Source organism: Muntiacus reevesi, chromosome 18 (genome assembly GCF_963930625.1).
Source record: "Muntiacus reevesi chromosome 18, mMunRee1.1, whole genome shotgun sequence".
Taxonomy (NCBI): domain Eukaryota; kingdom Metazoa; phylum Chordata; class Mammalia; order Artiodactyla; family Cervidae; genus Muntiacus; species Muntiacus reevesi.
Genome location: NC_089266.1, coordinates 4,840,511 through 4,863,530, shown reverse-complemented (window position 1 = coordinate 4,863,530; position 23,020 = coordinate 4,840,511). Strand labels below are relative to the sequence as shown.

The window sequence follows — 23,020 nt, the reverse complement described above, 5'->3', positions numbered from 1 at the left end:
GGGTGGTTCTCCTGTTAACCCTTTCACCCTCTGCGGCCCTTCTGGTGGGCGAGAGGCCAGGACAAGTCCAGCTTGAGCTGAGCCCAGCCTGCCCCATGGCTGTGGGAGAAGCCCACACCCGTTGGGTTGCATTCCTCACAGGGTGAAACTTGTTCTCTTTTTATCAAGATTCCTTGGGGACTCAAAAAAGATCTGCCACAGTCAGCTCTCCTGGGATGGGGAACCTGCCTTTGAGATACAATGAGAACACCTGTGCTGGGTTCCTGCCATGAGGAAGTGACGGGAGAGCGCATGCAATCCTAAGGATCTTTCGGGCAAACAGAATTTCCTCTGGAATGGAGAGGCGGTAGGCAGAGAAAACTGGAACTCTCAGGCTGCTCTGTGCCCGGCTGTGGTGAGGGGGAGGGGAGATTCGGTTCAGTGGGCTATCAGAACCTCATCTTTAGGGGTGATTGTGGAGGGGAGTGTGGAGGGAGGCAATGGTTTAAAGCCACTTGTTGGCAAGAAGAGACAGCGGGGAAAGAGGACAAGAGAAAATCTAACTGAGCATTAACTTCCTCTGCGTTTGAGTTAAAACGTTGCCTGGGTTTCAATTAGCTGAGCACCTTCTTCCCCATCCCTGGTTAATCGCCGGTTGCCATGGCAGCACTCTCCCTGCTGTCCGCACCCCACCACCCCTACCCCGCTACCTGCCTCTGCCGCCAGCGGTCCAGCGGCTTGGCTGAGCCCAGACCCGATTCCTCTGCAGGCTCGGGGCTGCAGGGGCATAATCGGGGACAGATTTTGGTGTGCAGGGGAGAACTCAGCACTTCAGGGGTTTAGGCTGGATAAATGCTCCGTTCTGATAGTTTCAAGAAGAGCGCCAGGTAGCCCTTTCTGGGTTGGATATTCGGTTCTCGCTCACGTGCTTTGGACTAGGTTCAGGAACGGTTGTGAAGGGCCTGGCAGGTTATTCCCTGGGCAGAGCGCACCACCCTACCCCCTCCCCTCCGCGCTACGCCCCACCCCCACCTCCTGCCAGCCTCCCTCCCTGGGTTTCCCTGGGTCCTCTTGGAACAGGGTTTCTCAGTGTGGGTTCCTTGGGTTTTCTGCACTGATGCTTGCTCCCATGTTCCTCATTTGGTAAGTGAGAGTGATTACAGAATCTGTCATCCAAAGAGCGATTGCAAGAGGAGGAACGCATTTGGGGTGAAAGGTGACACGTTCCATTTAGTACAGAGTACGTGAAACAACAAGAAGACCCCCAAGTGAAGATGCCCAGGGAACAGTTGGCAAGGGATCTGGGCTGGATGTAGCAAGCTTGGGCATCCGCTCTTTCTTTTTAATGTCTATTTTATTTATTTTTTGGCTGCGCTGGTGTTAGCTGCGGCATGTGTGAACTTTAGTTGCAGCATGAGAAGTCTTAGTTGTGGCATGTGGGATCTAGTTCCTCGACCAGGGATTGAACCCAGGCTTCCTTCGTTGTGAGCACAAAGTCTTAGCCCCTGGAACCACCAGCAAAGCCCCTGGGAGTCCACTCTTACTGGGTTTTCACTGTGTTTTCCTGGATCCTTCTTTCTCCTCTAAGCTTTGTTTTCTACAATGCCTGTCCTCCCTGCCGACTCCTGAGCCCTGCCCTGGTCTACCTTGAGTTCTGAGAGTCTGAACTTAAAGTTTTATTTTAAAGTATAGTTTTTATAGAAGTTATTTAGGTGTCATTTCTTTTTGAATGCTATTTTATTATGATAAGAATACTTCACGTGAGATCTACGCTCCCTGGCCAGATTTTTAAATGTAGGACACGTTAGTGTTGACTGTTGGTGCGACAGGTCTGTGGAGCTTGTGCGTCATGCTTAACTGAAGTTTTATGCCCTTTGATTCTGAGGACAGAGAATGTCACCGGCCAGATCAGTAAGCAAAGGATGCTGGGGCCCGTCAAACCGCCCACCACCATAGCCACCCAGGCATCTGCACCCTGAGGGGATGCAGGATGGAGAAGAACAGGATCCTGGCCCTAGACAGTGAAGGTGCGTTTCAAAGGCATGATTTCAGTAAGCCAGACTCGCGCATCTTCCGATACAGAGGAAAGCGCTGAATTCATTAACTTGAGATGTCTGGTTTGTTTTTTTCTTTAATTAACACTAGTCTTGATGTTCTGACTACCTGTTTTTGTTTAGTTTTGTTTTCAAAAACTTCTGCGTATCCTGACTTCTTCCTTACCTCTTCAGAGCAGTCCCTCAGAGCTGAATGGACAGAGGAGCCTGGCAAGATACCCTCCATGGAGTCACAGAGAGTTGGATATGACTTAGCAACTAAACAACAAGAGCAACAACAAAATATTCATATATATATATATATGAAATTAAATCTGAAAATGGAAATATAATAGCTTAATGAAATAGCATCAGAATATTATTTATTTATATTACATAGATCACATGTATATTTATCTATGTATGTCTGCCTGTCTGGGGCTTCCCTGATAGCTCAGTTGGTCAAGAATCCGGCTGCAATGCAGGAGACCCTGGTTTGATTCCTGGGTCGGGAAGATCTGCTGGGGAAGGGATAGGTTACCCATTCCAGTATTCTTGGGCTTCCCTTGTGACTCAGCTGGTAAAGAATCTGCCTGCAATGCGGGAGACCTGGGTTCGATCCCTGGGTTGGGAAGATCCCCTGGAGAAGGGAAAGGCTACCCACTCCAGTATTCTGGCCTGGAAAATCCCATGGATTGTATAGACTATGGGGTCGAAAAGAGTCGAACATGACTGAGTGACTTTCACTTTCACTTCACTTTCACTTCTGCCTGTCTAGCTATCTGTCTATGTCTGTCTGTCTGTCTACATATCATAGCTTCTCTGGATCATAAGCAGGTATGCTGGTGACCTACTTTGCTCCCATCTCCTTGATTGTCACATATTTTTTTAGGAAGTGAAAACTGGTATCACTGTTAACCTAAGTAAACTGCATTAGATCAGTAAGCCTATTTTTTTTTAAATGAAAGAAAAAAAGTTGCTTTGTAGTTCCAAGAAAGATTGATGGCATCTTGAAAGGCACTGGCCCGCTTCTTTTATTGATGGAAAGTTCCTCTTGTCTCTAGTGGCACATGATCCTTCCTGAAAGTTGAAAATGTCAATGTGACTGTGGAATTTTGGAACATTCACATTACAGTCGTGGACCGCTTCTGTTCTGCAGGTGTGGGGCGTTGGCATTGGATGGTGCTTGAGAATTCTGCACCCGGTCCAATTTTTTCCTCCTTCACTACTTAACCTCCTGCTTTTGGTGATCTAAGTAAAGAATGAACTAGGTGTGCTAGCCACGCCATTAACCTTTCTTTCATGATTTTATAAATGGAATACAAGTTCACGGTAGGAGCTGCTGAAATGGATGGGTTTTGCATTGTACTTGCCATGTGCCCGCCGGGGGCACCACACCCGTCTCCTCTCACTGTCCTTCGGGGCGGGCAGCATTAGCATCCCCACGTGGAGATGGAGACCGAGGTCCCCGGGTACCAAGTGATGTCCCTGAAGGTGTAGAACCAGGACATGGTGGAACCGGGAGGAGAACTTGGGTGGCCAAGGAGCCGGCGCCTTGAAGGCGAGTGAACCGAGTCTCCTCTGGTCCCCCAGAACCACCCCACTCGGATCCTCCGTGTCCAGGGACGCCGAGAGTCCTCTGTGTCATTAGCTCGGAGAGGAAGGGGCAGAGAGAAGCCTGGAGGGGTGAGAAAAGAGAATGCCAGAGAGCCTGTTATGGGCGCTCCCCCATCTTGTCTCCTGGAGGCCTGGACGCCTTCAGCCAGCGACTCAGCCTGTGTCCGCCCCGTCCCCGGCTGCCCGCACCCACATGCATTCTTTTCTTTGACTACAGTCCCCTGAGACGGGGTCCCCACCCTCCGGGGTCTAATGCCCGATGAGCTGAGGGAGAGCTGCTATAATGATAGGAATGCAGTGCACAGTCAATGTGATGCCTTTGAATCATCCTGAAACCATCCTCCTACCCCCACCCCAGGGCCAGTGGAAAAGTTGTCTTCCATGCAGGTGGTCCCTGGTGCCAGACAGGACGGGGACCGCTCGCTGCCCTAAGGACTGAGAGACTGTTAGGGCGCCTCGGAGCAAAAACATGATGCAGATCCGGGGTGAGCACACTGCTGCCTCTCCTCTCTCTCACATGTGCATCTGCTGAAAAGGAGAGGCCCACGGCCCTGGTAGCTTTCTTCCCCGATCATCCCGGCTGAGAAACAGGTGGCTCGTGCGTCCAGGTCACTTTTGCTGATCTGGAGAGTGGGGAGGCAGTGTCTGAACTCACACACTAACACCAGATCAGCCAGGAACGTTCCCCTCCCGCCTCCCCAGCCGCGCCAGCAGGTTTTCTTCCCAGGGTCCACCCTCCACCCACAAGTCAAACTTCGCAGAACTTCGCTGTCATACAACATACCCTATACACACCCGGGGTGGGAGAGTGGGTTTTCTTTACTAGTTGGGACCCTGATCTTGGAGACTTGTTTTCTTTTTCCTAACAGCGTGGGTAGCTGTGCTGAAGTTTACCCCTGCCCTCTGTCTGAAATGTTTCTTGAGCAGATTAATAGCATGGAAATTCTGCTGGGGAAATATTTACCTGATTAGGAAAACAAGACCTTCAGAGACAGACATTTAGCTGCATTTCCATAATGTGTAAATTATTTGCATCTCAATGTAATGCTAATTGCTAAGCCCATGCTGATTGGAAATGAGCCCAACTAACCCACGGTTGTCCAACAGGGCCTTGGTAAGGCTTCACCCTTCCAGCCTCATAGGTTACGCCGGCACAGGGGCCTTTCTCTACCCAGAAGAGTGCAGGCGCTTCTGCCCCGCGCAGGTTCTCTGTGGGAGGATATTCTTTGTGATGACCTACATCCTCTCCCACAGGAAAGGGGCTTTGTCCACTGCTGTGCCGTTCGCTCCCAGCATGTCCATCGTCTCCTGAGATCTCCTCCTGGTTAGTAAGCTCCTCTGTTGAGAGGCTGCTCAACCCCTGGTCTGAACCCCCCACATAGTTCCTAGTTATCCTTTTTTACTTAAATCTTATTTTCGATGTGGACCATTTTTAATGTCCTTATTGAATGTTCTACTTCTAACACTGCTTCTGTGTTATGGGGGTTTTTTGGCCAAGAGGCACATGGGATCCCAACCCGGGATCAAAACCGCACCCCCTGCATTGGAAGGCAAAGTCTTAGCCCCTGGACCACCATCGAGGTCCCTAAAACATTCGTGTTTAGAACGTCGTCTGTATCAGAATTACGCTGGGGTGAGCCTGGAGCGGGCGTGTGGCTACAGTGCAGATTCCTGGGCCCTTCTCCCAGAGGCTCCAATTCAGTAGCTGCCGGGAGGGGCTCCTGGAGTCAGCTTTTAAGAGCCGCCACCGTGCACAGCTGTGGATGGTGTTCGTCCCGCATGTGGAGGTACAGTGATCTCAGCTACGAGTCTTCATTCTCAGAGTGAGAGGAGATGGCAGAGCAGCCTTCTGTCAAAGCTGACAGGGAGCCTAGTGACCATGAAGCTCACACTCGCGGTTGAACACGAGCCCTAAATGGCTCCTGGATGCCTCCCCCTAGACCTGGTAATTTACAATCACCTAAGACCAGGGAGGAGCCACCATCTTTCCCAGAGAGGCTGGGGTCCTTTGCAAAGCTCTCCTAAACCTTCTTCAGTCCTCCAAAATGCCCTTTCTCTAATGTGGTGGTAGTCACTCAGCCGTGTCCCACTCTCTGTGGCCCCATGGACTGCAGCCCGCCAGGCTCCTCTGTCCTTGGAATTCTCCAGGCAAGAATACTGGAGTGGGTAGCCATTCCCTTCTCCAGGGGATCTTCCTGATGCAGGGATCCAACCCGAGTCTGCCACACTGTAGGCAGATTCTTTACCATCCAAGTCACTAGGGAAGCCATTCTCCAAAGAGGTGTCTGGAGCTCTTTAGAGTCAAATGTCTCCTTGCTGGTGGATCCCCCAAAAGCCATGATGATCGTTTCCCCACCAGGGAGTTTGCACTGAACACAGCGTATCGGGTCAGCTAAGGAGAACTAGGGGTAGCTCTGGAGTCCACTTGGGGCTTATTTTTTAGCGGACAATTAATTCACCAGAGATGAGCTCACGTTGATGAAACAGTTGTTTGTCCCTTTATAAAATAGAGGAGCTGACCTGGTAGGTGGACATTTTAATCTTACTGGAGATCCAGGCTCCGCTGACGCAGAGTAGAAGTTATTATCTTACTTAGCTGTTTGGAACAAGCACTGTTTTAGTGGGTGGTTTGCTTAATAGGATGAGAAATCTTTAGCTAATAGAGGACCCATTTCTTCTTCTGATGTACATTTAATTTTTTACCAATTATGCAGGCCTATTTATTTCCCTGTTGTAGCAAAGCAATTGCTTATTCATAAGCGTCAAAGCTAAGGCATGGATGACTTCCAGTGCCTGGAAAAATTGTGCAGACTTAAGAGACAAGGGGATCTGGTCAGCCTTCTTACACAGGTGGCCCAGAGCCTCTGATGCACCTGTGGATTGTGGATTATTAGAATGATAAATGGAGAGATATCTATTTTAGTTGCAAAGATTGTAAATAAGCTTTTTCTTGGTCATGTCTGACTCTTTACAACTCTAGGGACTGTAGCCCGCCAGGTTCCTTCCTTGCCTAGCTCTTCAGGCAAGAATACTGGAGTGGGATCCCATTCCTTTCTTCAGGGGATCTTTCCGACCCAGGGATCGAACCTGGGTGTCCCACATTGCAGGTGGATTCTTTACCATCTGCGCCACCAGGGAAGCCCCGGTTAAGGTTTTCACCATGTTTCTTAAACTTCAGATGTGTCTCTGCCTAAAGGTTAGTAACTAAGCATAATAAATACTTCCGTGATCTTTCCATGAAGCTTCCTTGGTCTCTCATGGAATCTTTTCCTATCCTGACTTATACATGACCCACGTAGCACATCTTTGAAAGATTTCTTGCCGAGACAAATGTGAGGCCACTTTCAGAGGAGAGTGCAGTCACAGTCAGCCCAACTTCTCCCTGCCCTGGAACTCGGGCCTGAAATCAGGCACAGATAGGACGGTTGGTTAAAATACAGGATACCCAGTCAAAATCAACTTTCAGATCAACAATGAGAACTTTATAGCGTAAGTATATCCCCTGCAGTATTTGGGATATACTTATACTGAAAGGTTTTGTCTTATCTGAAATTCAGTTGCAACTGAGCAGCACCCTGTCTTTTTATTTGCTAAATCCAGACACTCTTGCAAGGGTCCTGTCCACACTAGATATTCTTACTGTACAGGAGACCTGGTTTTATTGCACTTTGTTTATTGAACTTTGCAGATACTGCTTTTTTTTTTTTTTTTTTTGTAATAAATTGAAGGTTTGTTGCAACCCAATAAGAGTGTTCACGTTGCACCCAAATCCTGGGGAAGGAAATGGCAGCCCACTCCAGTGTTCTCGCCTGGAGAATCCCAGGGATGGAGGAGCCTGGTGGGCTGCCATCTGTGGGGCCGCTCAGAGTCGGACACGACTGAAGCGGCTTAGCAGAAGCAGCACCCAGAGATGTCCTGGAATGTTGATAACAGGCCTCTTTACATTTTTTGTTGTTGAGATATAGTTGATTCACAGCGTTGAGTTTAATTTCTGCGCTACAGCGAAGTGGTTCAGTTAAACATATGTATGTATATACAGGTATATATGTACATGCTTTCACATGTTTTTCCATTTTACTTTATCACAGATTGTTGAATAAAGTTCCTTGTGCTATACAGTAGGATTTTGCTGCTTACCCATTCTCTGTATGATAGTTTCCATTTGCTAATCTGTTAGACTATCCCCTTGACAACCACTAGTCTGTTCTCTCACGTCTGAGAGTCTGTTTCTGTTTCATAAACAAGTTCCTTTGTGTCGTGTTTTCGACCCACACATACTGATGTCACACGGCATTTGTCTTCCTCTGACTTCACTTGGTGTGATCACCCCGGGTCCACCTGTGTTGCTGCAAATGGCTTTACGTCTTTCCTCTTAATGACTGGGTAGTATTCCATTGTCTGTCTGTTCCACGTCTTCTTTATCCATTCCTGCATTGGTGGGCATTCCGGTTGTTTCCATGTCCTGGCTTTTGTGAATAGTGTTGCTACGAACATAGACGTGCATGTATTTTGTTGAACTCTAGTTTTGTCCAACACTTTTTCTTAAGGGCACTTTTCTGTCCTGAGGAATGTCAAAAAGGAATTCAGTAAGTGGAGGCTGAAATTTCAACATGACCGACTGGATCCGTTTGTCTGATTTATAATAATACCCGCTACTCCCAGCTCCATATCATTACTCACTGACATGCATAAGTGGATCACAGGAAAATTACTCATGTCTCTAAGGAGTTGTCTAATCCTATTCACATTCCTTAAAGAGACCTCCTCTGAACAGAGGACATTGCACAAAGGAGGAAAGTAATATGCCTGGAGCTATAAGAAACGTCCACTTTTATTTGTAGTCAGAGAAATACAGATGAGGGGAAATGTCATTTCCCCCATAAATGAATACATTTATTTTTAAATGAAAAATACTCAGGCTGACTGAAAAAAACAGCATGAGGAAAACTTGCAGACATTGCTCAGAGGACTGTAAATGGAGTGGCCTTTCCGGAAACTAGTTAGACCAACCCCTCAAGGCCCTTGGATCAGCAGTTCAACTTCTGGGAACTTGGTTCAAATTGTTGATTGTTTATGTAGGTTAAAGTTTCTGCAGTGCTATTTTTAGGGAAAAGAGAAATTGAGGAATAGCCTAAACACCCAGTGGTTTGAGAAGGTGAACAGTTATTTGTACGGTTTGAAATGCTTCTAAGGGTTTTTAATCATATGGGGGAGATGTTTGTGTTGTGTTCAGTGGGAACAAAAATAGTCTGCGGTTGTATAATGTGATCATCCCAGTTATGTAAAACAACTTGAAAAAGAGTGGAAGGAAATACTGCAAACTCAAAAAGATTTTTTGCAGCTGATGTGATTTCAATTTTCTTCTGTATACCTGTAGGTTTTCCAAGGTTGCTTAAGTCCGTGTTTGTATCTTTAGAAATGAGGTTATTGGGAGGAGAGTCTGTCCTGGGGGGGGGGTCCTTGCCAGTGGCAGGATGGACTGAATGGCTAACCAGCCCTGCCTTGACCAGTTAAAACCATTAAACGTATTAAATTGATAACGTTTAAATGAACGTCCTGCCGTTGGTTTTACGCTGGGACTTTACACTTGCAGCCAATGTGACGCTATTTCCATGGGGTTCTGGGTGATCTAAAGACAGTCCTGGGTGAGTGAGCGTGTAAGGAATTTCTTCCGGGAAAGGCATGAGCATCTTGTTTCCTTCCGTTTCCTCTTGTCTCTTGATCAGCGATAGACTGGGTTCTATCACCCATCCACAGCACCCCCACTTCCCTGTTCCTCACAGCTGGGTCACGTTTCAGGTGCCCAACAGGTTCTAAAGACAGCAGTGAAGGCAAAATGTTGAAGGGTCAAAATCTTCCTCTGCCCTTGAAACTTCTTTTTTCCTCCCTGAAACCACCAGGACTTTCCTCCTCCCCACCAGGATCAAAAGCCAAGAATGAGTCTGTTTGGTGTATCGCTCCATCTCCAAGGACGTCTGTCCTTTCTTGGGAAATGGAAGCAGAAATTAGCCTGAAGAGGTAGTACTTACTGAAAGGTGGAGAGGGAGCCCCGGGTCAGTGAAAGGAATCTTCTCTGGTTTATTTTCAAATGCATCTCTCTGCATTTGCATTTGAGGAAGGCACACATCGCATCTCTGTCGCAGTTCAATTTTAGGAAACCAGTTGTTGGCCAGGAGTAATTTATGTGAGCAAGTAAGTAAGCACCAGAATATTTAGGGATCATTTGCACAGAGATTCCCCATCCCCCACCATTTGCAGTAGGAGTTGTTGTTGTTAATATGTTTTATTGTATTTATTTATTTGGCTGAACCGGGTCTTAGTTGCAGCGTGTGGGATCCAGTTCCCTGACCAGGGATTGAACCCTGGACCCCTTGCACTGGGAGCCGGAGTGTTAACCACTAGACCGCTAGGGAAGTCCCAGCAGTAGGAGCTTCTCCTCACTTGCTAAGCTCTGCTTCCTGGGGTAGGCCAGCCCTTTTACATGGTCCAGTGGTATGGATGAATCGTGAGGCTGGAAAACAGAGTCAGTGCCTGAAGTGAAGGAGGAGCTTTCCTGGGGCGGATGGGAGGGAGCTGAAGGAGTACGCCCCCATGTGGCGAGAGAGAAGCACTGCGCCTAACGTCCGGGAAACAGACTCAAACTTACATTAAAAAGCAAAGGATAGACTTGGGACTAAAGAAAAATGCCCTGGAGCCATTAAACACTAGAGTCCAGAGGCTAAGGAATTTAGAAAACGTTTCTGTAGTCTTACATGAAGCAAGTGGAATATGAAACTGCGTAGTAAGATGTGTAAGCCACATACACACTGCTGTATTTAAAATGGGTAATCCACGAGGGCTTCTCCGGCGGCTCAGCGGTAAATAACTCACCTGCCAATGCAGGAGACACAGGAGACGCGGGTTCAGTCCCCGGGCTGGGAAGATCCCCTGGAGGAGGAAACGGCAGCCCGCTGCAGTGTTACTGCCTAGAAAATCCCGTGGACCGAGGAGCCTGGCGGGCTGCAGGCCACAGTGTCGCCGAGTCGGACATGACTGAGCGCAGCAGAGCAGAGCAAGGATTTAGGAAGAAGGAGTTTTTTCCAGGGACCTGAAGCTTTCTGTGTTTAGCGGACGAGAATTTGCCTGCTTGTGCTAATTCAACCAGATCACCTCCAGTACTATCTTGGGGACATTTCTAAAGCTCTTGTGGCTGATGATCTGTTAATTAGCGTTCCTCCTATTCTCTGGTGGCCTGAGCGTCCATCTCTGGGCCTATTATTGATGGATTTGGTCTGTTACATCATCACAGGGGCGGCAAACATCCTGTTCCTGCTGAGTCTGGGCCCATGGGGGACAAAACGAAGGCTACTGTGGCATTTATCTAGCAAGATGAAGTCTGCCTGAGGTCCTTGAATCCCTAAGGACTCACTGTTCCAAAATTGTCCTTGTATTTATTTATTTATTTTTACTGGAAAGAAGATAGAAAGTTCCACCTTACCTTCTAAAGCATTGCTGATGGAAAGTGATTCAGAGCCTGTGATCTGAGGACATCAGGCCCTTTCACGGGGGAGGAAGTCCCACCCCGAGGGGAGGGGCTTATCTCTTCTCCCACCAGCCTCCCCAGCTCTGCCCACCAGACCCTACCGTATCGTGTGTTGGTACAAGCATCACGTCCCTTGTTTGGGGAGAAGAATGCAGGGGGCAAAATGTGTGCAATAAAGTCACCTCGTGACTTGGTCTGGTCTGTCTGAATCCTGTGGTCCTCATTCTCACATTTAGCAACGGGGTGCCTCCCCCGGAAGGATGAAGTGGGGGCGGCAGGCTGAGCCCCGGCCTTGGGCCCCTTCTTAGTGTGGATGCGCAGATGCTCGAGTTTGAATTTTTTTAAAACAATGGGTTTAGGTGATGGGCAACTTTGAAGTCTTTCGACCTTCCTTAAAGGATTGTAACCCAGGGTCCCTCGCTTGGTGTTAATAACTATATCCTATGGACAGCGGCTTTATACTTACAACAGTGGATCTAACGGGTTAAGAGATTGTGTCTTCATGGTTTCAGGTTTGTCAACGCGCAGGAGTGATTATAGATATGAGGTTTCCATGGAGCCTTTTCTGCCTCTGGTGATGCAAGCTCACTGGGTCTCTCTGAACTTAAGTGTCTTGGATTTCAAGTTCCTAAATGTCTCTGCAGTGATTGACTTTGCTATGCTTTGGGGCTTCCATAGCGGCTCAGATGGTAAAGAATCTGCCTGCATTGCAAGAGACCCAGCTTTGATCCCTGGGTTGGGAATATCCCCTGGAGAAGGAACAGCAACCCACTCCAGTATTCTTGCCTGGAGAATCCCAGGGACAGAGGAGCCTGGGGGTGGGCCACGGTCCACGGGGTCACAAAGAATTGGACATGACTGAGCAACTAACACACTCTTGTGAGCAAAGGGGTAGGTCACCACGCCACCCTCGACTCCCAGCCAGCCGCAGGGCCCTGGTTAAGAGGTGGCTTCTGGAGGCAAAGACCCAGCTTGACTCCTGAATCCATCTTGGATTCAGGACTTGGAACCCAGCACTGTGACTTGAACCAGTTGCTCTGCCTCCCTATTCTTTAAGTTCCTTTTTTGTTGAAGAGGATCATCTCTACCTCATGGGGCTTTTTTAAGGATGGAGGATTTATTAAGGCTAAGTTCTCAGTATTACCCCCCAGTGTCGCTGGTGAAGTTTTCATTCCTAAACCCAACATCGGCTGTTTCTTCCCCAAAACGTCCTTCCCCTTTGCTGAATCCTGCTTGAAAAGTGCCCAGACTTCTCCTCTCTCAGGAACTCTCACGCGGGCTTGTCACTTTGGTAGCATCCCTCATCCCACGCCGGACTCAGCTGTTGCCTCTGTTAAGGGGTCACCCTTTGTCCGCGTTGCTGGCATCTTACTGGACAGAGTGTGATGATTTAACCAGCCTTCCCAGGAGAGGCGAGAACATTCGTGGCTGGGGATGCACCCTTCCTCTCGGTGATGATTTATCTGGACTAATTTTCCTCGTTGCAGGCTCATTAGTGGCTGTTATCAAATGCTGGCTTATTTACCTCTCCCAGCGCATCAGGTGTCGCAGCCTCCTGTTTCCCACCAGGGAAAGGCAGCCACATCTGCATTCACACATTGACGAGGACCCCGAGGCGAGGTGCGCATCCTCCTCTCGGTTCATCAGTCTTCACACCTCTCGACGTTCCTGTTAAACGCATGTTTGGTGCTGGAGTTTGCTCTCGAGGCCCCCGGGGGGCTGTGTGTCAGTTGCAGGAGACCCAGCGTCGGATCCTTCCGTGACAGTGACAGAAATCAGCGTGGCCTCCCAGTGCTTGTTTGGGACAGTGCACTTCTGTCCCTTAGATTTACGGGCATGATCCGTGTCCTCCCATCTGTACTTCCTGACGTTGTGAAAATCCCAAAGGGAAGGGTTATTCCTTTATTTTATTTTGTCTCTATCCACTCCCACTGGAGAGCCTCCCTGCTGGGGCTGTGTGCTCAGAGGGGACCCCGGACATCCGGGGTGTCCACTGCCTGGCCCCGGAGACAGCTGAGTGCCCCCGTCACTGCATCGCTCCGCTTTGCTCAGCACTCAGGTCTGCTTGCTTATGCCTTTGGTGTTTATGGGCTTAAAATCCCACACGTTTTGTTCAGTTCCACGACAAGCCGCTGTAGCCTGAGTTATCGGGTTTGTCAACAATTAAAAAAAAAAAAACAACGAGGTGTGCGCAGAAGCACACACCTGTGCATACACACACAAACATGGTCTAATCTCGGAGGCAACAAAGATGGTACTGGACGTCCCGGGTGGAGCGGTGGATGAGAATCCGCCTGCCAGTGCAGGGGACACGGGTTCGACCTGTGGTCCGGGAAGACACCTCATGCCTCAGAGCAGCTAAGCCTGTCCACCACAGCTGTTGAGCCCGTGCGCCCAGAGCCAGCTCTACAGCAAGAGACGCTCCCGGCCCCGAAACTAGAGAGTAGCCTTCACTCGCCACGACTAGAGCAAAGCCTGAGCGGCAGCGAAGACACAGCGCAGACAAACACAAAACTATTAAAAAAAGAAAGGCGGGTCTCAGTGGTAACTGCATACTTGTGCACGTGCACACACACACATGCACGCACACACGTATAGACACAACAAAGTGAATGCTGAACTTCCGCTTGTGCAAATATTGCCTTGGAGGTGTGGCTATCGCCTGAGACAGTTGCACCCTCCAGGGACCAGTGTTTCGCGGCGTGGCTCCCGACCACAGGAGGGCTGATGACCCTGGCACTTGAGAGGATGGATCACAGGCCCCTTCTCCCCAGAGGCTCTGGGCCTCCGCTGTCCCAAGGAGAAAGCCCCCCGAGGCCAGCTGGGGAGGAGCGAGCCTGCCCGCCCTGCACCTCTTTCTTCCTCTCCAAGCTGCTTGCTCTCAGCAAACCACCGCATAATGGTTTCTTTTTTTGTTGTTGCTGTTTTCATGTTTTGATGTATTCCACTAAAGTATGTTCATCTGAAAATGGAATCAAAGATATGATCCCATTTATGCAGTGAGATTCTGGTCTTGACATGAAGCACCCAGGGTGTGAGATAAGCACCCTCGTCTTGCTTTTCTGCCAGGAGTAAGCCGAGGCCACACCACGCTCCCGGGGCCAGGGGTGAGGGAAGCCTCCAAGTTTCTTAATTTGATGTTGGGAAAAGTTTTCTGCAGTTTTCAGCTCAGAGATAAGAATGATTTTGCTTGTGAAAAACATGTCCCCAGAGAAGGGGAGCGGCCACCACGGGGAGTTCCCTGTTTTCCTTCAAGTCTGCTGGCCCCATCAGAGCAGAGCCTCAGTCAGGCTTCTGCTGTTCCCCCCAGCCTGGGAAGCCACACAATGTGTCCTCCAAAGCAGGACACTTTGGAGAGTGCAAGACGCCACGAGTAACCCCCCGGAGAGAGCAAGTCAAAACCGGGCTGTCGGCTTCCCTGCCCACGGTAGACGTCCCAGACAGGAGCTGGTGGCCCGTCTGTCATCCGAGTCAGGGTCTGCAGGCTCAGATGATTGACAGACTCTCCTTTCCACTCCTGCCGCCGCGGGTTTAAGGTTCGATCAAGGCCCTCCTCCTCCAGGAAGCCTCCCTGATAGGTAGCCCCCAGCTGTGAACCGCAGCCTGGATTCTCAGTCTTGCTCTCGCGTATTTCAGATCCAGGGAGTTTGGCTCCATTAGGAATCAGCAAATCGGCCATGGATATTTGGGCTAATCTGGGTATTCGGGATAATCTAACCCCAGGAACAGAGTGATGGAGTGCGGAGGACCAGGTAGATGCGTACACGGACCATTGGGAAGTCAGGGAATAGACCTGGTCCGGCCCTGCAAGTTCCCCCCGCTTGTCCGAGTTCTGACGCGCCGCCCTTCTAACTGCTCTCCCTCTGCGTCCCTCTTTCTGCTCAGACAAGAGTGAGAACGGCGAGGCGTATCAGAGGAAGAGGGCGGTGGCCGCCGACCTCGCGGAGGGCCCCGCCGCCCCCGGGCCGCCTCGGGGCAGCGCGGCGCAGCCCGGCGGCAGCAGCTGGCGGCGGATCGCGCTGCTCATCCTGGCCATCACCATCCACAACATCCCAGGTGAGAGCCCGCGCCCGCGTGCCGCCCGGCGACTTGGGGAGGGGCTTGGGCAGCTGCGGTGCAGTCCTTTCTGCAGTGGTCCCCAGGCTTCCTGGCACCTGGGACTATTTAGTGGAAGACCATTCTTCCGGGGACCGGCGCTGTGGGGTGGTTTGGGAAAGATTCGAGTGCAGCGCATTTCTTGTGCATTTTATGTCTAATCTAGTGCCGCTGATCTGACAGCAGGTGCCCCTCTGTGGCCGGGAGGCTGGGGACCCCTGCTCCGGGGGTGTGGGGGAGGGAGTGCGAATCTTTCCTGAGTTTATCTTTCGGGTTACTGGCCCTGGATTGGTCACCGTATGTTCCAACTTCCTGTTCCAGTTACTGCAGACTATTTCACTCCAGTTTCCACCTCTGAGTTCCTTTCTTCACGTATTTGATACCAAGTTGTCTGGGCACAGATTCATTAGCTGTTGCCTCTCGTAAACATGGAATGTCTCTGGCTTTTCTTAATGCTTAAAAAAAATTTTTTTTTAATGCTTGTTTATTTCTGGCTGCATTGGGTCTTAGTTGTGGCATGTGGGCTTAAGGATCAAACCCACATCCTCTGCATTGAACAGCTGATTCTTAAACACCGGACCACAAGGCCAGTTGCCCTGATGCTCTGTTTAAGTATTGAATTCAGTATCGTTTTACACTGATGTCTGCCTTATCTGCTTCCTTCCTGGGGGCATCTTTCGGAGATATCTCTGTCGTTACCAAGTCCAAGTTTGGCAGGTCAATAAATCAAGAGGTGAGTTGTCGGGACAAGGAATAGCAACTTTATTCAGGAAGCCAGCAAACCAGGAGGACAGTAGACTCATTCCCAAAGAACCATCTTGCCTGAGTTAGAATTGAGGCTTCTTTTATACTGAAAGGGGAGAGAGTAAAGGCCAACATTTGCGTCCTGGTTCTGGTCAGCCTCCGGGGGGATGTGTCCCTTCCTCCTTCTTGCAGTCGTTCACAGGTGAGCCTGGTCAGTTTGCTCGTCACCTGAGAGGCAGGGTTCCCAAGGATGGGCCAGGCGGTATAATACCTGCACCCCCTGCAGAGGAAGCTCTGCACGTTAACCACTGGGCCATCAGGGAAGCCTTGGGCTGTGTGATTTAAGCCCACAGGCACATCGTTTAGTGACTGACTTAGAATACAAAGCTGCCTCCCTGTTGCATTGTAATCCTTTCCTTTTTAGCATTTTGAACCAATTTGTTTCATGTCTTTGGATTTATTTTCATTGAAAAACAAAAAAACTTGTTGGTGTTCTGTTTAGAAAAGAATATGTTTTATATAGACTAACTAGAAAAGACAGATAAACATACAGAAGATATTATTAAAAGCCAAATCGAGGGACCCTGGGGAAGCCCTTGTGTTACATTTTGGAATTCCATCTCCACAGCTTACTAAATGGTTTATCTTGACAAATGGCTTGAGCTCTCTGAACCTCAGCGTTCTCATCTATAAAGTGGGGATGATGCTATGACTGAGATGACAGGGCTCTTCCTTACAAGGTGAACCACACTAATTTTGATAAATAAGATTATATGTGTATATACACAGTATATACAGTATTTGGGCCGTTTGAGCATGTGAAAAGTGGAAGCTGTTATTAGCATTAATAATGCTCCTGATTCCTTCAGTCTTTTAAAAAATACTTATTTGGCTTCGTTTCTGGTTGTGTCGGGTCTCAGCTGCAGCGTAGGCGCACTAGTTTGTGGTGCTCGGGCTTAGTTGCCCCGAGGCATGTGGGAGCTTAGTACTCTGACCAGGATGAATACCCCCACCTGCATTGGCAGGCGGATTCTAAACCACTGGACCTCCAGGGAAGTCCTCTCACCCCTTCAGTCTTGAATTCTTAAACGTTCTGATTCATCTTTCGTAGTTTTGAAAGTCAAGTTTGAGTGTTACCTTGTCCAGGGAGCAGCCCCAGGTGATACATTGCCTGAGTCCTTGCAGAGTTCATAATGTCACCCTGTCACCCCAACACAGGAGCGAAGCTGCACTGGGCGGAGCTCGCCAGGGGCACGCGTTTCTCCTTGAAGGCCTTGGGAATACTGTTATCTTCTGGCTTCAGTACTGGGGGAGGGAAGGCCACAGCCAAGCGAGTTTATCCCTCGGTGGGGAACTTGAAATTCTTTTGCTTGTGCAATGAAGATTTTTGGGGGTCATTTTTAAAGAAGGCAAAATATCAGTATGTTATGTATTCCAGTGCGTATATATACACATACATATACATGCATGCACACATATGTATGTATCTTTGGGACCCCATGGACCGTAGTCCCCCAGGCTGCTCCGCCCATCGGATTTCCCAAAAGCAAGAATACTGGAGTGCGTTGCCATGCCCCCCAGGGAATCTTCCCAAGCTAGGATCAAACCTGCGTCTCCTGCATCGGCAGGTGGATTCTTTACCACTGCACCACTTGGGAAAACCTTATATGTGTGTGTGTCTCTCTCTATATACATATGTGTGTGTGTGTGTGTGTGCGTGTATAGACATGAAATGTGTCAAAAGACTAAGTGTCTGATTATTTTCGAGGCTCAGGTTTTCCTCTAGGCGAGAATTATTTTCCTCAAGTATTTCTACCCTGATCTTAGAAATGTCTATCCTATGATCATATAGGCTGATTGACCTCGTTTTTTTTCAGCCTGTTTCCCTCTCATTTCCCTCTTGGCTTTTTCCCTTTGGGTAAAAGTCAAGATTTTGCCCCAAAACAGTCAGCTATTTTGATTGTTTTCCTGGAGCTTGCTATTCACTATGGATTGAGATGATATCTTATGTGGGACCCCCGGGCACAAATCTGACCAAAGTGGGTCTGCCCCCGTGGAAAGATCTGGTCGCACTCACCCCTAGTATCTTTTTTTGTTTTAATTAATTAATTTATTTGGCTGTGCCAGGTCTTAACTGCAGCACGTGGGATCTTTAGTTACAGCATGTAGGATCTAGTTCCCTGACCTGGGCCCCCTGCCTTGGGCATGCAGTCTTAGCCACTGGACCTCTGGGGAAGTCCCACTCCCCCGGTATCTTGACGAGCCCGTTGGGAGACCGAGGGGTCTGCAGAGGGCAGCGCCCAAACCTCCACAGACATGTTCAACCTGTTGACTGCAGGTTGGAGTTAGCAGGTTGAACACGTTATCGGAGAAGAGAATTACGGATTCACTTCTCAATCCTTGGAGAAGAGAATTATGCTTATGCTGTCTTTTCAGTCACAGTAGTTAGTGGCTTTCTTTCTGCCTTGTTTAACCAGTTGAAAAAGAATAAAGATCTAAACGGAAATAGATGTGCTTCCCAATACTCTGGTGGGGCTCAATCCCAGAGTCTCAAGCTCCTGACTTCAGTCTAAAGGAAAGTTCACTCACCCACCGGCACCTTCTAGCAGCTTCGTCCCCTTTGATGAGCACCGCTTCAAGAGCTTCTCTGTCACCAACCTACCTTTGAAAAGGTCACTTCTTTAACACTTGCCTTCATGGTTTATTAAAAATTTAGCTAGAGCTTTGATGTTTCCAGAGACTCTGGGTTTTAAGATAGATTTTCACAGTAACTAAATGGATAATTGATTTTTTTTTTTTTGAAGTTTTTTTTGTCTTGGCTGATTCAGTTTTCCATGTCCTGGGGATGACATTTTGTTTTAAAAAGTTATTTTTTAAATGTGGGAATCAAAAGGCAAGCTTGTTAGTGTGTGTGCTGTCTCCCAGAGGTTCCTGGAGCTTGAGAACACACACTGGTGTGAGCGCACGCCCAGGGCCCTTGGGTTCATATTTAAGACACAAGAGCGAGGATAAACGCATCCTTAAACATCTGTGGCTCACAGTCCCCCGAAGGCTCTGCTAAGAGCTGCGGACCCTCTTTAAGAGAAGGTTGCGCACACACCCGTTTGCAGGCAGTTTGCCGCATTCACAGGCTTCCCCGGTGGCTCAAACCATAAGGAATCTGCCTGCAATGCAGGAGGCCTGAATTCCATCTGAGTTTGGAAGATCCCCTGGAGAAGGCAGTGGCTACCCACTCCAGTATTCTTGCCTGGAGAATCCCACGGACAGGGCAGCCTGGCGGGCCACAGTCCCTGAGGTCACAGAGAGTCGGACACGACTCTCTGTCGTGAAGTGACTCACATTTCCCCTTCCCTTGGGTGTTCACAGACCTCACGAAGGCCACCCACAGCTCCAGAGCAGGACGGACCCCCTGCTCTAGAGAAACAAACTGTCCAGCTGGGCAGGCTCTTGCAGTTTCCAGAGGAAAGGGTGATGACTGATGGAGGCCAGTGGACCTGAGCCCTGCCGGCCCAAGTGGTGGATGCAGAGATTCCCGAGGGGAGGCGTCTCCTCTGAGTCCTTTGGAAAATGATCTCCCGAGGAAACCGGCACATTGTCCGTGAACACGACCCTGCTCTGTAGCCTCGGGAGCTCCGTGTGTCTTAACAGGCTTTTCCTGCAGTACTGGATACACTCCAGGGCTCAGAGCCTTCCAGAGATTTCCAGGTCTTTGGAAAACAGGCTGCCGTTCTGTGGCAGAGTGGAATTAAAAATCAGCCAGCCATCGAGTTTCTATTAATCTCTTTTCATGAGTAGCTTATGGTCTTTGTACTGAGAAAGTTAAATTTAGAGCTTAAAGGGATTCTAGAAGTTATCTCATTCAAGCACTGCTCCATTTGAAAATTTGGTGGTTAGAGGAGGGAGGGGCTGCTAAATGATCACAGTGGTTCCTTCCAGCACTGGCCTTGAATGAGTCAGTGAAAAATAAGTAGTGTTAACACTTTATTATTGTTGTTTAGTTGCTCAGTCATTTCTGACCCTGCAACCCCATAGACTGTAGCCCACCAGGCCTCTCTGTTCATGGGATTTCCCAGGCAAGAGTACCGTAGTGGGTTTCCACTTCCTTCTCCAGGGGATCTTCCCGACCCAGGGATTAAGCCTGCATCTCCTGCACTGGCAGGCAGGTTCTTTACCTCTGAACCACCAGGGAAGCCCAGTCCATTATTAGTTCCATTTATTTCACGGTGTTCACCACTCCTTTCTGGGTGACACCCCTCCCTCCCACATCCTGTATCTGCTTCTGTCTTGGTCGTTATTGCTCTTGATGGCAGTTATTTATATGTATTTATTTCCCCGTCATAAATGGAGCTTCTTGTAAGAAGGCCTATATCGTCTTCTCTTTTTTCAGAAGCGAAGGAAGATGTTATTATTTTTTTTAACTTTGTGTTTTATGTTGGGGTAGACGATTAACAATGCTGTGATCTCTCAGGTGAGTAGCTAAGGGACTCAGCCACACACACACGCGTTTCCATTCTCCCCCAAACTCCCCTCCAGTCCAGGTCGCCGCATCACCCTGAGCAGAGTCCCCCGTGCTCTACGGCAGGACCTCGTTATCCATTTAAAATATCCATCCAAACTCCCTAACTGTCCTTCCCCTGATCCTTCCCCCCTCTCTCAGCAACCATAAGTCTGTGAGTGCTTCTGTTTTGTAAATAAGTCCGTCTCCTTTTTGGAGCCGCATTGAATACAGTTCTTATTGGAGTGCATTATCTATTCGGGCTCTGGGGGTGGCTGGCGCCTTTGGGGACCTGCCCTCCTTCCTAGCAGGGAACCCGGGCGTCCCAGTGTCCTGTCCACCTCAGCCGCCAGGTGGGCTGTGGATCTCCACTCTGGGGGTCTCCAGGATACAAGTCTCCAGGTCAGACTTGCCTTGCTGTCTGACCTGACCTGAAGAGGTCCTTAGAAGAAGCGGCTGGGTGAGTCACTTGCTTTGTACAGTTTCTTCGCATTAGAGCCGAGTCGAGGTTGCTTTGCTGGCTGTTACCGTGACGCCCACAGAGCCGGAGGTCACTCTCTCTGTCTCTAGAACAGCACGACCGTTGCTTTTAATTATGTGACCCGTCTCCCTTCCCAGCTCCTAACAGACCCCGCTTCACGGGTTTAAACCAGACGCTCGATGTTTTCATCAGAAGTGATTTTGTTCCAGGGAACAAAACTGCACAGATTTATTACTCATATGTTAACACTGGTTGGTTATTCTTGGGATCATGGAGGTACAGGATTACAGCTGATCTTTTGTTGCCTTCATGTTTTTGTGAGAGTCATAACTCAGCTCTTCTATAATGAGTATTTGTGATTCCTGTAAGCAGGTAAAAGTGGTCTTTATTTTTTATTGAATTACAGTTGATTTACAGACGTGTGTTGATTTCTGCTGTTCAATTATACTTTCTTTTCAAAAAGTACTTTTTTCTGTTATGGTTTATCACTGGATTTTGAATCCAGTTCTCTGTGCGGTCTATCCATCCTACATATAATAGCTTGTATCTGCTGACCCCCAAAATGCTGTCCACCACCTAACCACCTCAACATCCCTAATCTCTCCCCAACATACACAAAAAGTATAAAAGTAGTTATTCCTTTGTGCTTGAGAGACTCTTACTGGAGTTGTTTGAATTACTGGTGGGAGACAGAATGAAGGATTGTATTAGCTTCCAGTGGGAAAAATCCTCCCAAACACAGTGGCTTCCAGCAGCCCAGATTTCTCCTTTACGGGCCTGCAGACCGGGAGCCAGGTGTTGGTGGGGCCGAGTTGCCACTGGAACTGGCCTCTTGCAGCTCCTGGGGGCCGCTGGCTTTCCTGGCCCCTCAGCCACACGGCTCTAGTCTCTGCCTCCGTGGTCACGTTGCATCCCCTTGTGTACCTTGTCTCCCCCTGCCTCGTTCTTATAAAGACCCCAGTGGCTGCAGTTCGGGCCCCACCCAGGTAGTCTGCGGGTGTTACCCCATCCCCAGATAATCCAAGGTCATCACGTCTGCAGAGTCTCCTTGGCCAGGAAAGATGCCTTCCCCGGGCCCGGGGATCGTTGGTGGCACAGGCCCCAGTACTCACTCTATCCTCCTGTGCTCTCCACCTGCTGCCCGGGGGGCTTTGCAGGGGCAGCCTCGAGCAGGTGCAGGAAGGAGCCAATGGCTGGAAAGAAGAGCTCTTTGAGTGTTCATTTTCCTGGGGCAAAGAAAGAGTAGAGAATTCTGCCATTATACGTGGACCTTTCCAGGAAAACCCCGATGCAGGAGCCGCTGATTTTAGTGATCTATGCGTGTGTGCTCAGTCGTGTCCGACTCTTTGTGACCCCGTAGACTGTTGCCCACCAGGCTCCTCTGTTCATGGAATTTTCCTGGCAAGAATACTGGAGTGGGTTGCCATTTTGTTCTCCAGGGGATCTTCCCAGCCCAGGGATTGAATCTGCATTTATAGCATCTTCCGCATTGGCAGGTAGAGTCTTTACCACTAGCGCCACCTCACTGATCTATGCTTCCAGAAACTGGAGGGATATTTTCTGCAGCCAGAGACCCAGGCTCAGTCAGTGGGTGAGCTGGACCCTACTCAAAACCATAAATCACTGTCAGGCACAAAATGCCCCAGTGATGCTAGAGGCCACCACTTCCTGAGGCCTTCCGAGACTTCAGACGTCCAGTGCTCCACTAGACAATTTAGATATTTGAGACCCTGGTTTGTATTTTAGAAACTGAGACCCAGAGAGAAAGACCAAGCTCTTGGGCACACAGCAGGTCCTGGTGGAACGAGGGTCACGCACATCTCCACGTGCCACTCCTGTTGTGCGTGCACGCTCAGTCGTGTCCGACTCTTTGCGACCCCATGGACTGCAGCCCGCCAGGCTCCTCTGTCTGTGGGATTCTCCAGCGAGAATACTGGAGTGGGTTTTGCCATTCCCTTCCCCAGGGGCTCTTTCTGACCCAGGGATCAAAGCCAGGTCTCCTGCATCGCAGGCAGATTCTTTCCCGTCTGACCACCACGGAAGCCCATGTGACA

At 49.3% G+C, this 23,020-nt stretch overlaps 1 protein-coding gene across 2 annotated transcripts in view; it reads left to right on the top strand.

Moving 5' to 3' along the window:
- The window catches only part of SLC39A11 (solute carrier family 39 member 11), a 277,378-nt gene that overhangs the window by 161,051 nt on the left and 93,307 nt on the right, over nt 1-23,020 (top strand). For both annotated transcript variants that reach the window (XM_065909066.1, XM_065909065.1), the window contains exon 6: nt 15,037-15,207. In XM_065909066.1, the coding sequence (XP_065765138.1) occupies nt 15,037-15,207 (171 nt within the window). The remainder of the gene's footprint in view (nt 1-15,036; nt 15,208-23,020) is intronic.